The sequence below is a fragment of the Pantherophis guttatus genome, chromosome 1 (assembly GCF_059756535.1).
Source record: "Pantherophis guttatus breed Tessera chromosome 1, ASM5975653v1, whole genome shotgun sequence".
Lineage (NCBI taxonomy): Eukaryota > Metazoa > Chordata > Lepidosauria > Squamata > Colubridae > Pantherophis > Pantherophis guttatus.
In genome coordinates, this window is record NC_142063.1 from 249,492,851 (window position 1) to 249,517,301 (window position 24,451).

Sequence of the window (24,451 nt, forward strand, 5' to 3'; positions counted from 1 at the left end):
ATGAATCTGATCTTTGTACCGTAGGTACCAGCACATCACAATATCTGAGTATTTTTTCCAAGGCCTGTATTGCTACGCTAAAAAAATAACCAAGTGTTATTTTGTGGCATATTTCTTGACTGCTGGTTCCTTTGCTGTTGGTAGTAAATTGTAAAAGGCAAAAGCTATTTAGCACTTAATTGTCAGTTCTAAAGGTGGTTGCTGCACTTGTTATCATTAATCATGTTTTAAACTGAATACTATTTTTACTGCACTTCTCGACTTTTATTATGACAGCTTGTGGATAATTTGCATTTTCAGCTATCAGACTAGTGTCATCACCATGGCAGAGGCTATCAACATTTCTTCCTCCAATTTTTATTTCCAGCTTCCCTCAATATATATTCAGCACATAAACTGAACAAATAGAAAATATACAGCTTTGTCTTACTCATTGGCCAAACTGGAGTCAATCTCTTTCATAGTGAACTATGACTTTCTGACATGTGTACAGGTGTCAAATGAGAACAAGAAAATATTCCGAGGTTTTCACTTTCCACGGGAGATTCCACAGTTTGACTTGGTCAACACAATTGAAGATATAATCAGTAAATCTTCTTATTCTTTCCTTTCTTTTTCTTTTCTTTTTGCTTCCTCAGTTGTCTGGGCATGCTTCAGCAATAATATCTCTTGTACTTCTGGCTCACTTTGACTTCTGGCATTTCTTTTTCCATGTAGGGCCTAATCTGTTGGATAACCCTAAACATTATGTTGCTATGTTAAGGAAAATATGTGATAGTTTGAACAATCTGCTAAGACTTTTTCCCTCTTTCTGAACTGGTATGTAGGCTAAGCTCTTCCAGCCAGTTAGCCACTATTGTTCTCCAGATTTACTGGCAGTTTGGTTAGCTTTACTGATTCTTCTTCCATTGCTTGTCATATTTCTATGGATATTCCATCAATTCTTGTAGTAGTTTAATTCATAATGATCAGAATGCTGATCTAACATCATCTTCTTAACATTAAAGGTTCTTATAAATAGGGACTATCTTCTGAAGTATCTTAGATTTTCTAGGGAGATACTGACATTTCTACTGGACAGAATTTTAGTACTCTTGCCATTTTTCTTTCAACTGCTGTGAGTCAGTCACTATCTGTCTACTAATGTTCGTTTAGCACAACTATTTAAGATTGGAACCTACTTCTTAGACTGGAAATCTTATGAAATATTTTTCAAGATCTGCTTCCATTTTTAACATCTTTACAGATATTAAAATCAATTCAGTTTTCTGTGGCCTCTGCCTGTTGATACCCATGTATATAGCCATTGTTTTGGTTGTTTGAAAATTGTGATGGCAGTGAAGTAATGATTAAATTGACCAGGAACTGGTAAGCTGTTGTATCTCATTTCTATTTCCTAGACCACACAATCCAAGTACATTTTTCTGTTTCCTATTTCCAACTTTAGCATTCCAGTCTCCAAATATACAAGCACAACTTGTTTGCATGTTCTGTCAATTTCATTGTACACGGTTGCCCTTAAAGACAGCTTGACACAAAATGCAGCTGCTCATCTACCTGCCAACATTAGTTGGTTAACTCAAGATCTGTTCTATAGCAGCTGCACTGCTTACCAATAGATTCTGGACCCATTCAAGGTCCTGGTGGCCAACGTTACCTTCAGGTTATCTTCTGCACGTAAAATTTGCATACATTATAGTATAGCAGAAAGTGTCCTGGGTGCCCAAAAGATTAGACTGTATGACTGGGACCCAGAGAATAATATTAATAGCAGATCTCTCTCTGAAACATAATTTTCTTGAAGTCTGTGTAGTCCCATTCTTCTGTCCTTCACAAATATGGCAGACCATCTTTTTCCAGAGGGCATTTAGACAGTAACATCTTACTTGAGGTAATTGTGTTTAATAGTTTACTCTTAACTGTTCTATTGCAGAATTATGAATGCACTTTATATATTGTAAGTCATTTACTCATATGAGTAAATGAGTAAGTATTATGAGTTACTCACTATATATGTAAATAAATAATTTTTAAATCTTCTACTTGCAACAGACAAATCAACTAGCAGAAGAAAAAGTTTATTCTAAGCATACATCTTCATTTTTATTACTGTTGGATGATAGTGCACTTCTGAATTCTGGTTGTGAATATGAACAAGACACCAGTGGTCCATTTGGATAAATCTGACAGATTCAGGGGTCTTGTTCCAATTTTAAACTATTCTGAAGTGGGAAGATATGATGTTTAGCTTATCTAAAAGGTCTGTCATGAATAAAAGCTTTGAAATTCTATATATCTAGATGATGCCTGCCCAGTTAAATATGCAAATCGCAGAGCAAAAGTGACAGACTCAAACTGCTTTTCAAAAGTCAATCTTGTCTTCAAAGCAAATTTGTTTCATCCTCCCGCAAGGGAGAGGGCCATGCATCCCGTCCTATGCACCGTTTTGCTCAGCACTGAACGTTTAAATCCGGTTCTGCTTCCAAATGAAACCTTGACCAGCGTTATGCGCCAGCCTTTTGCTATTTTCTCTTCCCGGAGTTCGTGCTAGTTGGAAGTAATACGATCAGCTCAACTCTGCCTTTCAATGCCACTGCCGGTTCTCTAGCTTCCAAGGCTTGGCGGGAAAGGAAAGGTGAGGCGAAGTAAGGAGAGAGGATCAACCTCTGCAGGAAACGGCCGCTGCCGTCGCATCACCAGTTTACACGCAGAGCCGAGCTGCAGTTTCCTCGCGGAACACGGGAAGGAAGACGCGCGCTTCTTAGTTCCCGCTGCCGCCGCCGCCGCCATGGCCCAGTTCTTCTCGCTGGCCGATTGCGAAGTGATCGGCTTCGATCTGGATCACACGCTGTGTCGCTACAACCTGGTGGAGAGCGCCCGGGTGAGTGGCGCAGTTGGAAGTGCAGGCCGGCTGGCAGGCCGGATTTAGCTCCGGCTGGGCTCTTTCGAATGGCCGCCACGGTCCAGCAGCCCCCGCGCAATGCCATTAGAGAAACAACCCCGGGGAAAGCCCGTAGGACGATCGCTAGGTTGACAGAGCAAGCCTCGGACTGGCTGAGTGGCTACTCCGGGTTAGGAGGAGGAGGAGGAGGATCTAGGTTCTAGTGAGCGTGGCCCAGCCCAAGGTTTGCACTGCGAGTGGCGCTCTGACGTCTTTTTGTGCGGATGCAGTAAAGCCCGCCGCGGAGGACTGGGACCGACTAGCGGTATTTCAGGAAGCGGAAAGGGGCGCAAGAGTTTTGGCCGGCTGGAAAGCGGCCTTTCCAGGAGACCAATAATTTGGGGAGGGGACACCTCCACCCCGGCTGTATTGTTGCCAAAAACCTTATAATGCCCGGAATTAAGCTGTACCGTATAAAAAAGCAACGAGCTTCGGAATGCCTAAGATTATGCTATTTATATTACAATCTTCTATACACTTTCACCAAATACTAATTCCTGCCAAATCCGGTGGAATTTTGTTGTTGCGAATAGATACGCGTAGGCTTTTTAATAGTCGTCTTTCAAAATTTATGTTTTCTCGGAAGTTGCATTGGCGTTTTGCTCCCAAGACAGCATTGGCTGACACCCTGTCTACCAATCTACCAATGTTTCCAAACTGTTTTCTGAGTGTTACTACTATACCTTGATTTCAAATTGTATATTCTATTTTTTTTAACGTTTTATTTACATTAGGATATTAGATTTTGATTTTTTTTTTAAAAAAAAAATGCAGGATATGGAATGCAATTTGATAAAAACACCCTGCAAGTGTGGCAATGTTTTATATATACAATTTTGGAAAAGAATTTTTAATTAGGCAGAATGGAAAAACTTGTCTGTTTGCCAGTCTCTTCCTCCCTCTTTTTTTAAAAATCGGTGCATAAATGTCCAGACAAGCTGAACTACATCTTCATGCAATGCACAAGTGTCTTCTCAGCAATAGAAGTTCAACCCCACTTCTATTCTTAGATAAGGCTAAGAATGGGTAGGTTTTTCTTCAGATTGCAGGAGCGGCAAGGGTTCTGGAGATCTAATGAAATAGGGCCATCGCCCACCCATGTGCAGTTCAAGCACGCCTATATCAACAAACTCACCACACCAAAATCTAATAAATAACTAGAATAAAATCTGCCCTTCAACTAATATACTATTTTTTTTTTAACCGTTCAGTTTTCATTACTTCCTAAGAGAGAAACTCTGGAAAAGATAATGTTGAGAGTTTCCTTTTCATAGGCCTGTTAGAACTTCTGTAATCTAACTCCTTCAGGTGATGGCATAATTCGTAAATCAGTCATTGGATTTTATGCATTCTTACACAGTAAGTCCTAGGTTGGGCTTGGTTTTACATAAAATACACATTCCTGGGTTTGTCTATTAAAAGTACTGAAACAAATAACCGTACATGGACATTATGTTCATGGTTATTTAATAAGCCCTGACTCATGTATTTTAACCAGTTTGCTATGTATATATAATACTCCAGTTTAAATTGTGAACTGATTTCAGCTGCCATTAAGATTAGAACACCCTGAGGGTAGAATCCTGACATTTCTGAATATGGTGCTAAGAATCAGATCATTAAAAGCTCATCTACATTGCTGATGTTTTTACATACAGAACATTATTTCTGTTGCTTGTTCGATCCTGAATGCGAAGCAATAGTGTCTCAATATAACTTTGCACAGTGTTAAACTTTTTTCTTAATTTATAGCTTATATATGACAGCTTCGCTCAGTTCATGGTGAAAGAAAAAGGATATGATATGGAACTTCTGAATGTGATGCCTGAAAACTGGGATTTCTGGTCAGTGATTTTTCTTAATTACCTTCAGTTTCCTTTGTAGTTGCTTCTGGAAGAAGAGACTGCCTGTATTTAAAAGTTATTAACTGAGCATTCTCTCAAAAGCAAGTATACCCAATTAAGTTTGATATAATTTATTCCAAGTAAGAACATATAGGATTGCAACTGTAGGGTGCTGATATTGGAGACTATATACTGCTTCCCTATTTTGTCCAGCCAATATTTATTTACCCTGACTTCCTGGGTGTAAGAGTGTTTCTTTGATTTGCTATACTAAAAATTCAGCATGTATCATAGATTTCTAATGAGCATGGATTCTCGTCCCATCCTTTGAGTAGCTGGGATTTTCTTCCCCTTCCTCTCTGCCGTCTTACAATAAATAAGTAAGTCTTTCTTTGCAGCATTTAAATGAGGCTGAATGAGAGCACTCTTCCTTTCCATTGCCTTGTTATAATAATAGAGTGAATGGGATGGTGCTCCAGTCAACTATTCTTTTCTTGTTTTCTTTCTCTTTCTGACACTTTATTTTTAATCTACTCTCCACCTAGTTGGGTGTAGCGGTTAAAGTGTTGGCCAAGCAACCAGAAGACCATGTGCTTTTAGTCCTCCCTTACCCTGAAAACCATCTGGTGACTTTAGGTCAGCCACTCTCTCAGTCCAATCCAATTTTTTGTAGAGCTTTTGTCAAGTCAAAGGCCATGTATTTTTCAAAATATACAGTTACTTGATTGCATTGATTAGGAACTTAGACAATGGGCTTTCCCACATTGTGCAAGTAATGCTAAGCTCCTAGGTATTCATCTAATACTAAGTGCCTGATTATCTCTATGGCCCCTGTGGCATTTAAGACCACAGTCTGTAGCATAGTTTACAGCATCTCCATGTATTTTGAAGCTTGCTTATAATGTATCTCTTTTTCTTCTTCCATTAATGAACCTGAACTCTTAACAGCTGCAAGGGCTTAGTGCTGGACCTGGAAGAAGGGAATTTTCTTAAAATTGCAGATAATGGAACCATTTTGAGGTAACATTTAAATCCTTGATAAAAGTTTATGTTATATAGTTTATTAACTTTCTCACAATGTTCTTTTTCAAAGTACAATCATATCATTCCTCTCCTACTTACTGAGGCCATAGGACTAAAATTTCCATTTCATATCAATCGTGTCACGATTCTAGTATTGTTTTTGTAATTCTGAGCAATCTAGAGACCACCAGGTTGGGGAGTCTGCCTTAAACCCTGTCTTGCACTTAACTGGTCATAATAATGATTTACCTTCTAATAGGGGCAGTCCTTGAGTTACAACAACAGTTGGAACCAGGAGTGCTGTCACTAAGTGACAAAGCAATTATCAAAATAAAAGCAGGTACCATTGAAAGGAAAGAGTGATATGAGTTGTGAATGATGGCAAACATCATTATTGAAGATCATTGATGTTTTTGAAGAGCAGACATTCCTTGGGAAGGTTGTTTTGCCTAATACAATTAAAGCTTTCAAAATTCTTAAATAAATTCTTTAATTTTCTTTCCCTGCCCATTCAGTTCTGTCTTCCCATCAGCTTACCTCCAGCCCATGCTGCTTTTCCCTTCCTTATCCAGTTAAACTACCTCTTATTCATCCATATCTAGTTTTCCTCTTCTCTGCTAGTACTACTGGAAGGAGGGAGGGTGCATGTTTTTCTATGACAGAACATACTTTTTGTGTGTGAGAGAGATGATAATTTGGTATATGTAAATAAGGGACAAATACTTCTACAAATTAGTTTCATTTACTTTATAGGCGGTTAATTTTAATCTGTAAATGATCCTGTTTTAGCATTTACATTATAATGTTGGAAGAGAGAAATCAAAGAACATAAAGTATAATAACATTCATATCTGATTCTTCCCTCAAACAGGGCAAGCCATGGCACAAAACGTATGACCTCTGGAGAGATCTTGGAGAAGTATGGAAGGAGGGAGTGGAAACACTTTAAAATAATGAGTGGAATGGTTTCTCGTTCAGGTATTACATGGACATGGCCTATAATATAATATGTTAATGCTATAGTGTTGTATTTGTGGCATCCCTGGTGCTCTATTAACTTGATTGTTTTCTTACCAACATTTCATTACCAAACTAGGTAACAGCATAGTGCTAGTGGAGAGTAAAATTTGTTCTCATGTTATATTCCAGTAACTTGCCCTGTCAGTACTGATAGGAGTGATCTTGGTGGTTCTTAATTGTGCTGTTGTTTACTGTTAGTTTATTTGGCAGTCCTTGATTAGAATATGGTTTGTTTCTTGATTGTTGATCTAATGTTAATCTTGATATTATTCTTTGCTCATCTGAATGTTCATTGCAGGTGAAGAGGTGTTTTGGTCTTCTTGCTTCTTTCTTTTTGGTTTTTTGATTGCCTCTTTTTAGAATGGTGCGTAGATGTTTATGTCTGTGTGCCTGTTGATGGCTAATTAGTCTGAGTCTCAGGCTTCCAGGAATTCTCTAGTATTTGGGGGCTTGGCTTTGTCTAGGATGCTCATAGTGTCCCAATTAAAACTACAGTTAAGTCTATCCATGTGTTGTGGAATTAAGGAGTTTTCATCATGGCTTCTGATGCTAGTTAATGTTCATGGACGTGCTCTGCCAGTTTTCTACTTATTTGCCCTACATAGTGTCTTTTGCAGTCCTTATACTGTATGTTATAAATGATTCCTATTTTTTCTTATGGGGATAGGGGTATTTTGGTTTACTTAGGATGTTTTGGAGGCTTTAGTTCCGTGATGGCGAACCTATGGCATGTGTGACACAGGTGGCATGCGGAGCCATATCGGTGGGCATGCGAGCGTTGCCCTAGCACAGCTCCAGCGCGCATGCACACACTGGCCAGCTGATTTTCGGGCCTTCCGGGCTCACCAGAAGTCGGGAAACAGGCTGTTTCCGGCCTCTGGAGGGCCTCCAGGGGGTGGGGAAGCCCGTTTTTCGCCCTCTCCAGGCTCCAAGAAAGCCTCTGAAGATTTATTGAAAGTTCACCATAAAAGGCTTATGTCCAAAGGCTACATATAAGGCTAAAATTAGGTATATACATATTACATACTATATGTACTATATGTACAATATATAAGTAAGAGTCTGAAAGCTTATTCTCAAAGCTGATGAAGAAATCAGGCTGAAGCTTGCTTCATACATAGTCTGAAATGATTTGATGAGTGGGAGAGCCTAAGATAAAATTGTGAGGGTTTTTTTTTTTTTTCTAAAAAAAAGAGGGGACTATCCTTCAGAAAAGCTCCAGCTGTTTTGGAAGCAGACATTATGGAAGACTGACAAATCTTTACTAGGAGTTCATTACAGAGATCTAGTCTTATCACTAAAAAATAGTGTTTCCAGACTTTTCCCTCACTACTTAACCTCCTGGAAATCGATAATGTATTCCTGAATTCATGTATAAGTTTTGATTTCCTACAGTGATATTTGGAATTGTATTCTAATTGTATGATTCTCCAATGTTTTGATGTCTCTTGAGCAATATCCTATTTGTGATACAAGGGGAAATTTTGCAGATATCAGTATTATAGTAAATAATAATTTTCCTCACAAAAATGTTGACTTGTCCACTAGGTATCTAATATGGCATTCAATTTCTTGTCTTTACAGCTAAATATTATGCCTATGACAATTACTTTGATCTGCCCGGGTCACTTCTTTGTGGACGGATTGTGGATGGTTTAGACAAAGTAAGTTCTAATCAGGTTTGGCGCATCAGATTGGGTGCTCATGGGCGATATATTTCAATTAATGTTCCTCCTGCTTCTGCTTCTCCTCTTCCTCTTCCTTCTCACACGTTACATGAAGCTTGAACATCCTTTTGGGAATCAAATTCTTTACTCTTGCTTTACAGGAGTGCGTCACAGCAATAAGCTAGAACTGAACCACATATCTACAGAATTCTGAAGGAATTCATTTCTTTTCTTAGGAAAGTAAATAGTGTCCGTGCTTGTCTCTGTTTCTGTTTCAGACAGCCCTACCTATAAATAGGGCACTGATTTTGCTAATTGGCTTGCCTCTGAAACTCAGACATCATTTCTATGTTCAGCCCTAATGAATCTCCTGTTATGAAGATTTATGGACTAAGCACAGGGGTTGTATTCACTTACCTTCGCAAATGTGAGCGTGCGTGCCTCCTCCATGCATGTGCAGAGGGTAAAAAATGGGACGTGATGACGTCCAGGCGGGTGGGCAGAGCCTCCCGCCGCCAGTACTACCTGATCATGCGATCCAGATAGAGCCAGCTGAATTTCACTGACTAAGCAGGCAAATACTTTTTTAGTGTGTTTATTACTGTATATGTTCTACTAACTTGTCATTATTGATTCATTTTTTTTATAAAACCTGAAAAGATGAATAAAAATGTAGGTCCAATAAGGGGAAGCATGTCCTATGACAAGCAGGCAAGCATGAAATGAAGCTTTTATTTTTTTGATCAAGTCTCTAAATTTATTAAATCCATTCCTTTGTTTACATTGGCTTCCATATTCTTATGGGCCAATGTTGCTTCATCCAGAGACCCACCTGAAAAGCAAGGCTGCTATGCTCACGTTAGGCATCATTAAGAAGAGAGTTTCCCAAAACAACTATCTGTAAACAGATACGATTTGTTGTAATGATCAGCAGTGTTGCTGCAAGGAATTGGTTTTACACAAGATTTTTTTTTTTTTATTTGATTTATATACCGCCCTACTCCCGAAGGACTCAGGGCGGTGAACAGGCACAAATAGAACACATAGAATACAAAAATTTAAGAGCAGAAGTAAAATCGAATTAAATTAATTTAGCCCAAGACAAATTTAAAACCCCAGGTTAAGAATATTCCCTTCCTGTGATGAATAGTGTTTTTGCCTTTGTGTTTTTAAATATTAAAATGACTCTTTCATGCAGGGAATTGGTAATTCAAGAGGAAGAGAAAAGTTAAAAAAAAATCAAATGAATAATGCAATAATGAAAGGGCATAATCACATCATTGCATCACATGAGTGAATCCAGTCCTACATATTAATTAGCAAAGTCCTTTCTTAAATGAGTGTTGCTGGCATCAAAGGGAGGCGTTCCCAAACATGTCATTGATAACTGTGCATGTTCAATTAATGTGAGGTGAGGGATGAAGAACAGAAACAGGGTGATGGAGTAAGAAGGAAAAAAAAGGATTGGCTGGAATCCTGAATGAAGGAATCCTATGTGGCTGCATTGTATTTCAGACTGTGCTTGTTGTGGTTGTTAGCTTATTTTCTCACTGCTTGCTAGAAAAACTGCTTACAATGAAAAAAGCAATAGGGTTTCTTTATCCTTGCAGCACAGCCCTAGGAGAAAATACGACTTCTGGAAGGATATGGTTGCTGCCATACAGTATAATTATAAAACATCAGCTTTTAAAGGTGAGTGGTTTCCCTGTCTTCCAAGGGCTGTTTCTTTGTTGAAGGTGCTTTTCATGTATCTCTCCCTTCATAATGGCCATGCATTTTCACAATTAAAATATATTGCTGTGGACTGAATTGGAATTATAGCAATCAAGCAGCAAACAATACTCCAGTCGAGGAAGTGCCAAGTAAGCTAACAGTAAACAGCCCAACTCCAAGACTCCATCCCGACCAACATTGATAGGGCAAGCCACTTGTAGCTAATACAGGAACAGTTTCTGGCTTATCCTGTGAAAGGGGGCCCTTAGAGGGGAAGTCAGACATAAATAAGAAGAGTGATTGATTCTGTGGGTGCCTAGAAAATGAAACTACTCAAACCTCCCTATATCTGCAAAGAACTGGCTGTAATGGTTTGTGGGAATGAGAGACAGGAGGAAGAGCTACAGCCTAGACAATGGTCTGATAAGAGAACCTTGAGTCCGAAAAAGGAAAGGCGATAAAAGCATCTCAGAAAGGACCTTCCCTAGTCTTGGGGAAAGTAAACATGAACAAAGGGAAGGATACTTTCAGACTTGCAAGATTCTGTTAATGTAATCTTAAAATAAAAATGGAGCTAGTACTCATAGTTCTTATCTGGACTCCTTTGCAAGACTAGCACTGGAAATTTGGTTTATGTGGTAGGTAGAGAAAAAGAAATGTCTTTGCAGGCATTAGGGGATGAGCCATATGAAAAATTTGCAGCATTGAATTGTTTACACATTTTCCCACTTTTTCACCTGATTTTGTAAATATCTACCTCCTGTCCTTCCTTGGCATAAGAGGATTCCAGCACAAGATTGAACGCTTCTGTATCTAAATGTGTATGTTCGACCTGTTAAAACCTGTATTCAGAAATTCCCAGGATAACGTAAACACCATAACACAGTAAAAACAATTGACAAAATTATTTCTATCAATATCTTTTGAAAGAAATTTCAATAGAAATTATATTTTGATAGAAATTATATAGATAGTGATTATTTCTATCGCTACCTTTTCACTAAATTCACTAAATGATCAGAGAAATTGAAAGAAATGTGTCATTTATTTATTTATTTTTTTAAAATCAAAATGGACAGATACAACAAGTTTTTAGAACAAACTGTAAAATGCTGGTTTTAAAAGAACACAGTACAGGCCATTTATATTGATTTCATACAAATGGTTCGGAATCAAGAGGTGGCCGTGGGATGAAATGTAGACTGCACAGTGGTACAATTAGTATAGTAATAACTATTCACACTCCATAAGGTAAATGTTTTAACATTTTAAATATTTTCTTAGCTGTAGTTGTATTGTTCTCTGAATGTTGTATGTAAACAGACATCATTCTGTAAAGGGTAATATTGAAATATTTTATGAGGATTATAATACTGTCAATTTAGCAATAAATATACCTACAGTACTCATGATCAGCCATTACTAGTACCTGCGCATTTGGACATAATTACCACTTTGTATGCTCACCTGGGGTACCATCGAACCAAGTTGATTCATTTTGTGAAGCTAATATTTCACTGAAAATGTTTAGAGTTATAGAATTAACACAGCATATTGCATTTCTTGTGTTTTCTTATTCTGGTTTTTTAAAACTATGCACATTTGTTTGTTTTGATGGCATTACATATCTATGAAAGGAGGTTTTGATAGTGGGGCCCTTTTGGGGGAGGAATAATCTTGGTAGAAATAATCTTAATTAGCTTTTCAGTATGTGGGCAAGTAAAATGCATGTCTCAGTGTTGCCATACAGTGTGATTGTACCTTGTGAATAATTTTTTAATTTTTTTTTAATTCATATGCATTATGAACTTTAGAAAAATATTGTTGTATTTGGTGTAATTTTGTTAATTCCGTTGTATATGTAGAAATACACACACATATACCTGGATGCATTTTTCTGTTATGCTAAATATTACATTTGTGCAAATAAGAAACCTGAGAAGGAGGAATGGACATACTCTGAAGAGTAAAGGCCATTTGTGTCATTGTTGGGCAGCTGTAACCAAACTTGATCATTTTCCATGAGATCAACAACAGCACTTCCAGAAGCCTGATCAAGGTATCCTTTCTTGTACTCATCAAATGTGTACATGATGGGTGAGCCATTCTTGTACAGGCCAACCCAAACATGTGTGCCTTTGACATGGACATGATAAGCGAAGTAATAAAGCCCTGGTATCCTACAGGTGAAGATGCCTGATCTGGGGTCATAGTGTTGTTGCTTGTTGTACAAAATTATGTCAAATCGGATAGGAGTAGCAGATGCAGGGTAAGCTTTGGAGAGAATGGCAGTGAAAGCGGACACCGGCCTGCCAGTGAGACCTTGAGTTGCACCAGATTTTATAACTGGCACTCCTGCCAGGGCTTGCCCTGAAGGACCAGGGGGGCCTGGAGGGCCTGGCAATCCAGGCTCTCCAGGATGGCCTTTGGAACCTGGTGGACCAGGTGGTCCCATAGGTCCATCTGTGCCTTTCGATGAAATTCCAGCTGGACCTGGTAATCCCGGTGCACCTGGGTCCCCTTTGCCTCCAGGGAGTCCTGGAATACCTGGAGGACCAACTGGTCCCCTTATACCAGGTGTACCAGGTGATCCTCTAGAGCCTGGCCCACCACTGATTCCTGCTGCACCTTTGGGTCCTGGTGAGCCCATTGGTCCAGGTAAACCAGTTGGCCCAGTGGGGCCTAGATCTCCTTTAAATCCTGCCGCACCTGGATGGCCCTTGGATCCAGGAAACCCTGGCTTCCCTGATCTGCCTTCCAATCCTGGCAAGCCTCTTTCTCCCTTAATCCCTGGGAATCCTGATGGACCAGTTGGGCCTCTTTCCCCTTTGAGCCCAGGTCTGCCACTTGCGCCAGTGGCACCTCTTAGCCCTCGAGAACCTGCTTCCCCTGGTGGCCCACCTGGTCCAGGTCTCCCAGGGATACCAGCTGGGCCTTGTTCTCCCTTAGCTCCTGGACTACCAGGGAGTCCTTCAGGCCCCCTGTTTCCCTTCATCCCTGGCAATCCTGGTTTTCCAAATCCTGGGAGACCAGAGGGCCCAGTTGAGCCTGGAGGACCTGGAGGTCCTTTTGCCCCAGGGGTTCCTGCAAGGCCAGGTGACCCACTTGACCCAGGGTGTCCTTTTCCAGGCATTCCAGGTTTCCCGGGAGAGCCTTGGGGACCTGGAAGTCCAACTGGGCCTGGTAAGCCTGGTAAACCCTTGTCCCCTTTAACACCTGGCTGCCCCGGAAACCCCCTTTCCCCAGGCCTTCCTATCCCTGCTTGTCCTGGAGGCCCCTGTGGCCCTGGCAGGCCTTTCTCCCCTGGGCGACCTGGAACCCCATGCCCATTTTCTCCCCTTTGCCCTTTAATACCAGGAGCGCCTGGAACACCTTTTTCCCCAGGGATGCCTCTTACTCCTTGGGGTCCTGGGAGCCCTTGTTTCCCCGCCATCGAAATTCCCACAGGACCAGGAGCTCCAGGGGGACCCTTTGGCCCTGGAAGACCAGCAGGCCCCATGCTTCCTTTTTCACCAGGGTGTCCTTTGTCTCCCGGTCTTCCTGGAAAGCCTGCGGTTCCTGGCTTTCCCGCCGCTGAAAGTCCTGGGGGTCCTGGAGGTCCTGGAGGCCCTTGACTTCCATAGCTTGGTTTTCCTGGTTCTCCTGGTGATCCTGGGTAGCCTCTGGGGCCAGGGGGGCCTGGCGGGCCTTGTGGACCTTGTTCTCCCCTTGCCTGTGAAACTAAACCAGCATTAAGACAGTTAACATCCTATAGGGATTAAATGATTCAGAAGGACAAGTAGCAACAGCACTTAGACTTTATATATCGCTTCACAGTGCTTTACAGCCCTCTCTTAAGTGGTGTACAGAGTCAGCATATTGGCCCCAACAATCTGGGTCCTCATTTTACTGACTTCAAACACTTGTTATTTTTTAATAACGTCTATTTAAAAAAAACCCTATGCCACTTAAGACATAGCTCAGTTACAGTCATTTCTTATAACAATATGATGGTTTGTTTACATGTCATATTGAGTCATTTGGGGGGGGGGAGGGAAGGAAGGATGGAAGCTTGAATAATTTTTGACCTTAAAAAACAAAAGCGCAGTTGCACTGATACCGTGTTTCCCCGAAAATAAGACCCTGTCTTACATTTTTTGGAACCCTGAAATAAGCGCTTGGCCTTATTGCCATGCGCTCAAAAGCCCGATCGGGCTTATTATCAGGGGATGTCTTATTTTGGGGGAAACAGGGTAGCTAGCAAAAAAAAAAAAGGCTAAATAGTGAAGGTTTAATGAAGGTTCCATGAAAATAAGCTGAAAGAAACTCATTGGCTTCAATGTGCATGAAATTTCAAAATGTTTAAGATGTGGCAAAGGCTGAGGGTTGCTCCCTGTTCATGATTTTAATGGACTGTTTGTATTTTGGAGCCTGTAGTATTTTCTCATAGGAAAGAAAATCTCTACAGTAAAATTCATCTTTGTGATAAAACAACACAGATCTGTTGGTAAAGCATTTGTCGGCCACTGATGTCGTGTTCCTTAGATGCTTGATGAGCACATTTTTTTTTTTGCACTTGAGACATTTGGAGTCAGATTCATTGAAGCAGAGAAAGTGTAATAGCCTGAGTCTCTGTTTCTTCTAAACCTGCCTACATTTTTCTGATATAGAGAAAGAAGGCAAGTTTCACAAGCACCTTGATTGTGTGAATGATTATAATCTCTTTAATTGGAGAAGTTAAATCATACGAAACCTGGGCACAACAAATTAGTGTAGCAGTGTCTCAGGAGAATTAATTGCCTGATATGATTTATTTATGTAGCATATGGCACCTGATATGAAAAGATTATCTTTATTCCCACATAGGTAGTCCTCAAAGTACGACTGGTCACTTAGCGATTGTTTGATGTTCACAAACGTACCTAGAGGAATACTTACAATCCAGATTAAAAAATCTGACAGTCACCCTTCTGTGCAGTGATGTGACTGTACTTCAGACGCCTGACAACCAGGCCGCATTTACGGCCGTTTGCAGCATCCTGCTACCATATGACCAAATTTTAACGATGGTTTTGACTAAAACCGGCCTTTATTTATTAAATTTATTCTGGCTTTCAGCAATAATTGCACCCCTAGTGAACTGTTGATTTGCTTAATGCCCATGGTGATTTACATAAAGACTGCCACACAAAGATCATAAAATGGACTGTCGCAAGTTGCGACTGTGATGGGCAGGCTCCTTTACGGTCGTAACTCGAGGACTACCTATACTTGGTTCGCCATGATATTTCCACCAGGAAGAAAGGAAAGGGATGTGGTTCAGCCAGAATAAAGACAGGGACAGACTGGTTAATGTGTCGGTTGTCCAAGAATTTCTGAGATCCAATCCACCATCCTTTCTTCTCCAGCAATAGAAACATTCTGCTGAAGGGCAGAGCCAATTCTAGGAGAGTAATCTTGTTGAAGTTCATTTGCAAAGCTCAGTTGAAAGCAAAAGTGCACATATTATTATTTATGTATTTATTTACTAGATGCAATCAGGTTGTGAATGTAATGTTCACATTTCCCTTGTCCTATTTTCCCGACAAGAACCCTGTGAGATGGGCGGGTCTGATAGAGAATAAGTGACCCAAAGGCCTATGTCACCTTTGCTGAAAGTGGTATTCAGTGAGTTGAACATGATCCTTGTATTTTAATGCAGCCTCTGAAAATTTTATTCTATTATTTAAAAGAGAGAAAAAAATTCAGAATGGACTACTCTTATGTGGTTTTGGAACAGGAACTTCAATATGTTTATGTTTAAGTTTCTAATATTAATGCAGGTTTTTTGGTATTTTTAAAACCAGTAGAGGGAGCCATGCAACCATGTATAAGCCGTAGAAAAAAATGGAATGTGTCTTTGCAGAGAAATACATAATCTGTATTTCAGAATCTGTGGACATAAATACAGACTTCATCAACATACATCATATATGTATGTATCAAGTTTATGTGTGTGTGTATTAAATAGATTTGATCTCAAGATTCTATTACATTTTTCATAATTTATACCAGCTTTCCCAACCAGATGCCTTCTGTGTTATTGGATTAATGTCCAAAATTTATAGTCACTAGAATTCTGGGAGTTGTCATCTTAACAGACATGGAAAGTTTCAGGTTGGGTATGAAGTTATGCACAATTTCAAATGTTAACAGAAAGAACTTTCCTAAAAGAAAAGAACTACTAAAAAACTTTAGCGAAGGCATCTGTTTGGATACCATGGAAAGTTTTGAGCAAATGTTTTGCCGGAGACTTCTCCAGAATACTGGAATCATGTTTGGCAAACCTAACATAAGGGAGCAGCAATAACAAACCAAGTAAGTAAAATGATTTATGGTGTAAACGTTTGTAGATGTTTTAAGGGGTTTGTGTAATTGCTTCAGTATTTATGTTGGGAAGAGCATAGCCCTACAATGACTAAGATGTATTCTCTTGATAAATCTTCTTTGAGCTTACTACAAAATAGCAAAGCCGCATACACATTTTTCACATCTTTGTCAGTTGGGCATCGGGAAGAGCTAATCCGTTCTTGCTAGTCTTAAATAAGTATTTTTAAGGAGATAGGTTTACCTTTTTGTGCATTTAGGAAATCTATTTGGTCTTATTTTAACTTGTATCTAAATATGCCTTGTGAAAATTATTTCCAGGAGCTGCACAAAAAAATCCCATGAATCTATGAACATTATAATATGACTATCAATACTTCATTGAACAGGTTAAAAATTTTCCTATGTCCAAATTTAGCATATCCACAAATATTAAAAAAGCAATAAAGCTCAGTAGGATACCTAGCATCTAGAACAGAGGTGTCTAATCTTGACAGCTTTAAAATCTGTGGACTTCAATTCCCAGAATTCCCTAGCCAACCATATTGGGAAATTCTGGGAATTGAAATCCACAAACCTAAAGTTGCCAAGGTTGGATACCCCTGATTTAGAACTTGAAAACTGATTTTAACATTACTTACGTTACATTACTGGGAATGTTGTTTCAGGATGCAACCAATTCCTGAGTATCAGCCCTGTTCACATAGCTTTGTAGTAATATAGTATCAGATGCTCAGGCAGTAAAAACTGCTACTTCCTTTAGAAAGGAATTGAGTATCTCAGTTAGAAGCATCCCAAATAATATTAAACTGAAATTCATGCTCCTTTAATTTAAGCTCTCTAGATTAAGTCCTGCTGTCTCTAGCAGACAGGAGCAAATCTTTGCCAGCAGAGGAGAAACACACCTCTATGGGAGGAGTCACTGTTGACTCCTCCCCACTTGAGAAATTGAGGCTTCCTTGAGATTGGTGCTATGCTGAGAGGAGCTGCAATGGGCGATCCTCACCCTCCTTGTCATGCTGTAGTTCATGTTTTTCAAACTTGGCAACGTTAAAATGGGTGGACTTCAACTCCCAGATTTCCCTAATCAGCATTCTGGCGTGATGCATTCTCATTTCCCCCTGCCAGTGGGATAGACAATTATTAACTCAAGCAAGGCATGGTTTTCAGGCAAAGGGTTGTGCATCACTTTCTCAACCTTCATGCTTCCAAAGTAGACTCCTGCCTAACCACATTAGAAATGCTTATGTTTAAACCTTAACAATTTGTTTTAAGCTTTAATTCCCTTAAAATGGCAAGAGTACGGAAGAGTCAGTATGGAATTGCAGTTTAAGAATCTGAACAAAAATCTTCATAGCATCCTACAAAGAAATCTGAGAATTGCCTGTAATTTAAAAACTTTTTAAATACTTTGTGTTCTGTAATTTCACTACTGGATATTTCAGAAAAGTTCCTTTCTTTTAAGTCTGCCATATTATTTAGCATCCTCTAGACGCTACAATTCTTAGTGTCTTCAGTTAACATGGTATAATGGCAAGGAAGAATAAACATTGTAAGGGATTTATCCAGAGAGCTACAAGTACCCCACCTAAGGTGGTTGTGATGATTGTGATGATGGAACTATTTATTTGATTTATGCAACTCCTTCCTACCCTGATCTATCTAAGAAATGAATTTCTCCATCAAAATTAGAACATATAATGAAACCTGAATTTGGAACTTTTTCAGAAAAAAATAAAGATTTCATGTCTGATATTCCTGTTACTATGGTGAAATGTGAAATTTCAGCATCGCAGTAACCTCTCATTAACAAGATTATATTTCCACTGAACTGAATGAAGTGCTTGGATTTTGCATTCAAATTAAATCCTCTTGGATTCCTTTGTAAACTCACTTCCTAAATAGCATTACCTAAATGAATGGAAAGCTAAATCCATGCATGAATGTCAGGACAGGACAATAGAGAAGTCTGTATGGTAGGTTGCCGAATATTGTTGACCTTCAGCTTCCATTAAATCCAGAGACTTGCAATTCACCATCCTTTGAAGTTCCACAGGCTGTCTATTAGTTTTCTAGAAGGTTGACCACCTAGCGGTCACATTAGATATTCTGTGGCTGTCAATGAACCTGTTTTACAGAGAAGAAGCTCTGTAACTCTTACAGGGACGACTCTCACCCTGGTCATCACTTCTTTACTCTCTTACCATCGGGAAGGAGATATAGAAGTATAGCCAGCCACACAAACAAGCTGAAGAACAGTTTTTATCCATGGGCTGTCAGACTTCTGAATGAGAAATAACATCATAACTATGTAGTATGAGGGCCAGCACAATGTGTAACATGTTCACACTGGTGCAATAAGACTAGGGTTTTTTTTGTTAATATGATTTATTGGGTTTGGGATTTTCTGTCTTCACTGAGTTGTGTTGTGTTGGGGTGGGCTCGCACTGAGGGAGCTCAGCCAATCTCATTGTACATTTGTTGTGCACTGACAATAAAGATTTGAACTGGAAAATATATATATTGAACTTTTGCTTAAAACCTTAGTATCAACGCTAAGAAAATTATCTTATTTTCCATTTTATTATTAGCTGCTCTTTTGAAGTGGGATGGATAACAAAATCATTGCGAGAAATCTCAGAACTTAGTTTTAGTGATAGGTGCTACTGATTGTATTTTCATGCACTTGTTGCTGTTGGTACATCTTTTATATTGTAATCGCTAGGTTATGAGAAAGGAAGGAAGTGAAAAATTGTTTTCAGTTGGCGTTTCCCCTGTTCTGCCTTGAACCTTTTGAACATTAAACCGCAAAAGTATAGTCTGGAGAAGATGTTTTAAAATCACAATTAGAAAGCCTTAGAATATGTTCTGTGTTGCTTTCTAGTCCTTCATCAGTGCAACATATGAACATCTGATCATAAAACTGAAGAGCCATTTTTTTGTAGTGGTAAAGCTTCTGGTCTAGAAACCAGCATACTGGGAATTCTAGTTCTTTAGGCATGAAAGCTGGCTAGGTGATTTTGGGCCAGTTTCTCTCTCTAAGCTCAGTCGACCTCATAGGGTTGTTGTAGAAAAATGGGGAGGAAGAAGGAATATTAGGTATGTTCACCGCCTTGAGTTACTTATAATGTAATAAAGGTGGAGTGAAAGTCTAATAAATAAAATAGTGAGTTTTGAAAAACCACACAATCTCCCCTCTCTGGGATGAACTACTTTAAAATATTTGGTGGCATGTATATTTAAACAGTTTCTTATAATAGAAATTTTTCTCATGGAAAGATAGCATATCAAAGTGATTTTCTTAACAATCTAGTTTTCTATGCATGGTCCTGAAAAGTTTTTAGACAGAGCATTCAAACGTTTAATGTCCTATATGTTATTTCGCTGCAGTTATTCCTCTGTATTCAGTTTTATGGTGATAATTGAGGTAAGTATCTTAAAAAGAACAAGAGTAGTTTACCTTTTAAAAAAACAATACCTTTTGTCTCTTATGGAATAGCAAGTATCTTTATCAACACTTATCACCAACATTCTTAACAAATTCACTTTAAGAAGCAAATACCACTTACCAGGATTTTTTACGCTGAAAGGCAGAAAAGGTGGTCCTTTGATAGGTGCACTTGGTTGTCTCTGATGTTGTTCAGGATAAAAGTGTTCATCACCCCAGACTATGTTCATGGAAAGCAGCAGCAACAGAAAGGATAGGTGTAACTTCATATTCCTAAATCCACTCTTCATCGAAGGAAGTAAAAAAAAAGTACCATTTGTGTACATATTTGGAAAATTGAACTTTGGATTCTTTCTATCCCTACAAAGTTGAAGTAAACACATAAACATTCTGACTCAATGCAACTCATTGGAGTACAGGCTTTAAATAATTTTTAAAAAAATGTAGGAATACTAAGCATCAGAAATCTACTTATATTTTATTGCATGTTCAACATGAACTGCACAATAACCTTATGGTATGGAAATATATTCAGAAAGAAAAAGAGGAGAAAATTACAAAGCTGCCATTCCTGTCTCCAAATAATCCCCCTGAAGTTTCCAAAAGCAGACACTGGCTCCTCCTGTTTCAGAAAACAAGCCCAGTTAGCAACTTAGGCACAGGTAAGCCTTCTGTACTAACTGTAATTAGAATACTGTCAAGTGCCATTAGTGTGCACATGAAAAGCTTCTGTCCCACTTAGAGGTCTTGGAAGCCAAGCCAGATAGAATTGTAGCATACCAGCATGTTGCAGAATTACAAATGTGTAGTGGAGCAGTCTTGGCTCATGAGTCCTTCTACTACAGGTGTGCAGAGCAGAAGTTGTTATTTCAAGGAACATCCTGAGTCATTTATACTGTTTGTGCCTTCGGTGATGAAGTTGCACTGTGTGGTAGCTCCACCTTCAAACCAAGAAAATGCTAATTATGGTGGAAAGTTTTCTTGGCCAAACATGTTGTGTCAGGTTGGGTTTCTATTATTATTTGGGATGCTAAACTCCATTCATGAATTTACTTCAATTGTACTAAAACTGAGAAGAGGTTGGTATCTTATCATCAGCAAGTATCTGTGCCTTAAAACACTTAGGGTTTTGATTGAAATTTCTCCTTCCTCTGCAGCAAAAGAAGAAAAGAGTGGAAAATCCATACCAGGACTAGATTATTATTTTGAGGGAGGGGGATTGTCAGATAATCCCAGCAAATATGGTATGATAAAGATTACACCAATCTTTAAAGATTAGTTTGTTTTCCTTAATGTAGTTTGTCTAAGCCTAACTCATCTATTTTCATGTTTGCTTTCCCCAAATTTTTGAGAAAAAGGTTTTTCCCCCTGTTTCTCCATTCTCCTATTAGTAATTCATTCAAAAATGCATTAAAAAGGGAGCATTGCAAAACATTAGCATTGAATTGTGGGAATACAGGGACTCGTTTTATCCTATTGAAATAGGCAGTTTCTTGCTTTTCTGTTAGAGGATTTTTTTTTTGCTCCGTACATATTTTTAAATAGGAAGGGACACATTCCATCAGAATAAGTTCTCCACGCCCCAAATTCCCAGTGATTGAAAGAGAAGAAAAACTTAATCAGAAGGGTGCAGCTATTAGACTGTATAAAGCATTTTATAATTTATTTATCAAATAAAGTATTTGGAAGAGGTACAGTACTTCAGAAACTCTGCTGGCACAAGTGAATCACTCCTTATTGATGCATTTAACTAGCAGTACTCTTTAAAAGGCTTACACAGCCTCTTTCAAACTGTCCCTGGCTATCAATGCAGGCATGCACATGCACAGATAATACTGACTCTGAGACTGTCAGCAAAGCATTGTGCATTTATAGAAATAGAGCCAGCAAAGGAGAGCCTTTAAAATAGCCATGCAGCAGGGAGGACAATGAGGAGAAGAGCATCATGCTGATATGTCACAAACTCTGCACTGACTTGCCAAAGCATCCGTGCATTTTGTACATGTGTTGGGATGTCACATTCCCATATGAAAGAATCAGCGGATTCTTTCATGCTTTGAGAAGGAAGGGTATGGCTTTGCTAATAGATTTGATAGAGCCCCTTTTTAATATGCTGCCCTAGTAACTATATCCTACACTCAAGTAACTGTGTCCTGCCCTAATGCATATGATGATGTATCCATGCTTGATAAAGCAGCCTCCTTCATTTCCATGGAGAAAGTGGGCTCATGTTCCTTTGAATGTTTGGCTTTCCATAACTCAATAGATATTCTATAAGTACTTTTAAAAGGCTGTGTTCCAGGCTGTTTTCCTTGTGCTAATCAAGCTATGCTGAAAACGAAAATGAAAGTAAAGCAGGCTGTTGGCTGTTTGCTGCAAGGAGGCAAAATTGTTCAGAGGCAGAGGGAGATTTCTTTTTCTTCTTTTCCTCACCAAAAAAGGTAGGTGCGTCTTATACTCTGAAAAATGCAGTAGTTCAGCCTATGAATAGCACAGGAAGTCATCTTACTCGAAACAGCTTCCTACTCTACCTTATCTAGAAGCAGGGGTGAAATCCAACATTTTTCCCTACTGGTTCTGTGAGTGTGGCTTGGTGGGCATGGCAGGGGAAGGATATTGCAAAATCTCCATTCCCACCCCACTCCAGGGGAAGGATACTGCAAAATCTCCATTCCCTCCCCTCCTGGGGGAAGGATATTGCAAAATCTCCATTCCCTCCCCACTCTGGGGCCAGCCAGAGGTGGTATTTGCCAGTTTTATTTTATTTTATTTTTATTTATTTTTATATGCCGCCCTTCTCCAGAGACTCAGGGCGGCTTACAATGCGTTAAGCAATAGCCTTCATACTTTTGTATATTTTATACAAAGTCAGCTTATTGCCCCCACAAACCGGGTCCTCCGAACTACTCAAAATTTCCGCTACCGGTTCTCCAGAACTTGTTAGAACCTGCTGGATTTCACCCCTGTCTAGAAGCCATATTTGTAGTTTTGCTCTGTGCTTTAATCCAACTGTAATCTCCATATTCCATTCTCTGAATATTAGGTGCATGGATCTAAGTAGATAGAAGTTCCATTTATGATCATGAGTGGAGGCCTGTTGAAGGATCAAGGGTCTGTTCAATATCTTGATCTGTGATTTATTGTTTATAATACATTGGAACCATCATGCCATAAATGCAGAAATTACACTTGGCCTCTGTATCCACAGCAGCTGAAGGGACTGTCTGTCAATGCTTCATGTGTTCCTGCTTTTTATTTTCAAAAATTTCTGACAGATTTCTCACAGCAAACAAAACAGAAAAAAGTTTAATAGTTTCTGTGTACATGCATTCAGTCAAGACAAAAGTACACAGACCCATGTTGACTTCATTTCTTCCCCTTCTATCCTGAATTGAGTCTTGTACCTGACATAAATGTAGTTCTTTTGTAGGTTTGTACGGGAATTATGGGACTATTTGTATTACTGCTTGCGATTGGTAATAACTTTTGTTTTAGAAAATGCACTCCCTCTCCCCTTTTTCTTACCTGAATACTTGATCAAAAATACAAATCTGACAAATCTATATTTAGGAAGCAGGGCAAGATTGTATTCTTAAATCATCTTTTATTTTTAATTATGTCAAGCTTAGCCCTTTCCCTGCCCGTAATAGTTTGGAAACCCTTAGTGTAACCTGATGCTTTGTGGATATCTTGGATTAAAACTTCTCCAATTCCCAGTAATAGCTGCAGGAAACAGTAGGGATTATTGACCATTGCATATAGAATACAAGACATCGGGCTTAAGGAAAATTGAGGTAAAGTCAGGGGTGAAATGCTCCCGGTTTGGACTGGATCACCTGATCCGGTAGCGATGGCGGCAGGTGGTTTGGAGAACCGGTAGCAAAAATCCCTGTGCCCCCCCCCCCCGCCATGCCCAGCTGAGCCGCACGATCATCAGAGGCTTTTTTTTTTTTTTACTTTTAAAAGCATTTTTTCTACAACCTCTTCCGACGAAAAAATGCTTTTAAAAGTAAAAAAAAAAGCCTCTGATGATCGCGCGGCTCATCTGGGATCGTCAGAGGCTTTTCAAAGCATTTTTTTCTGCAACCTCTTGGCCGAAGAGGTGGTTTAAAAAAAGGCTTTGAAAAGTCTCTGATGATCCCAGCTGAGTTGCCTGATCGGCAGAGACTTTTCAAAGCATTAGAAAAAATGCTTTGAAAAGTTAAAAAAAAAAAAAAAGTTGGCCACGCCCACCCAGTCACATTATCCCCCCACCAAGCCATGCCCACAGAACCAGTAGTACAATTTTACATTTCACCCCTGGGTAAAGTGGATGTGATTTGGGTTCTTTCATCGTTTATCCCATCATTCTTAGGATCCATCGTGATAGACCACATGCTTGAGAGCTAAGGAGCACAAAACCTCAGGAATGGAATTTCACAATTCAGACCAGATTGATGTCCTCGGGACC

General features: G+C 39.3%; 2 protein-coding genes across 4 annotated transcripts in view; one reads left to right on the forward strand and one right to left on the reverse strand.

Annotated features, from left to right (window-relative positions):
• NT5DC1 (5'-nucleotidase domain containing 1) overlaps positions 1-24,451 on the forward strand; it is a 94,302-nt gene that overhangs the window by 14,358 nt on the left and 55,493 nt on the right. The window contains exons 1-6 of one of the 2 annotated variants that reach the window (XM_034409204.3): positions 615-2,881; positions 4,694-4,785; positions 5,734-5,805; positions 6,680-6,786; positions 8,413-8,492; positions 10,106-10,187. In XM_034409204.3, the coding sequence (XP_034265095.2) occupies positions 2,789-2,881; positions 4,694-4,785; positions 5,734-5,805; positions 6,680-6,786; positions 8,413-8,492; positions 10,106-10,187 (526 nt within the window). In that variant the 5' untranslated portion in view covers positions 615-2,788. Of the gene's footprint in view, positions 1-614; positions 2,882-4,693; positions 4,786-5,733; positions 5,806-6,679; positions 6,787-8,412; positions 8,493-10,105; positions 10,188-24,451 lie in introns of those variants that run through there. The other variant, XM_034409205.3, reaches the window with a different exon arrangement.
• Positions 11,553-20,854, reverse strand: COL10A1 (collagen type X alpha 1 chain). Of its 2 annotated transcripts, XM_087882692.1 has the most exons (3): positions 20,782-20,854; positions 20,123-20,285; positions 11,553-13,928 (listed from the first exon to the last, which is right to left on the reverse strand). In XM_087882692.1, the coding sequence occupies exons 1-3, from the start codon at positions 20,785-20,787 to the stop codon at positions 12,121-12,123; spliced, it is 1,977 nt and encodes a 658-aa protein (XP_087738818.1). In that variant the 5' UTR covers positions 20,788-20,854; the 3' UTR covers positions 11,553-12,120. The 2 variants fall into 2 exon arrangements, with proteins under 2 accessions (XP_087738818.1, XP_034265093.2); XM_034409202.2 differs by lacking the exon at positions 20,782-20,854 and having other exon boundaries at positions 20,123-20,327.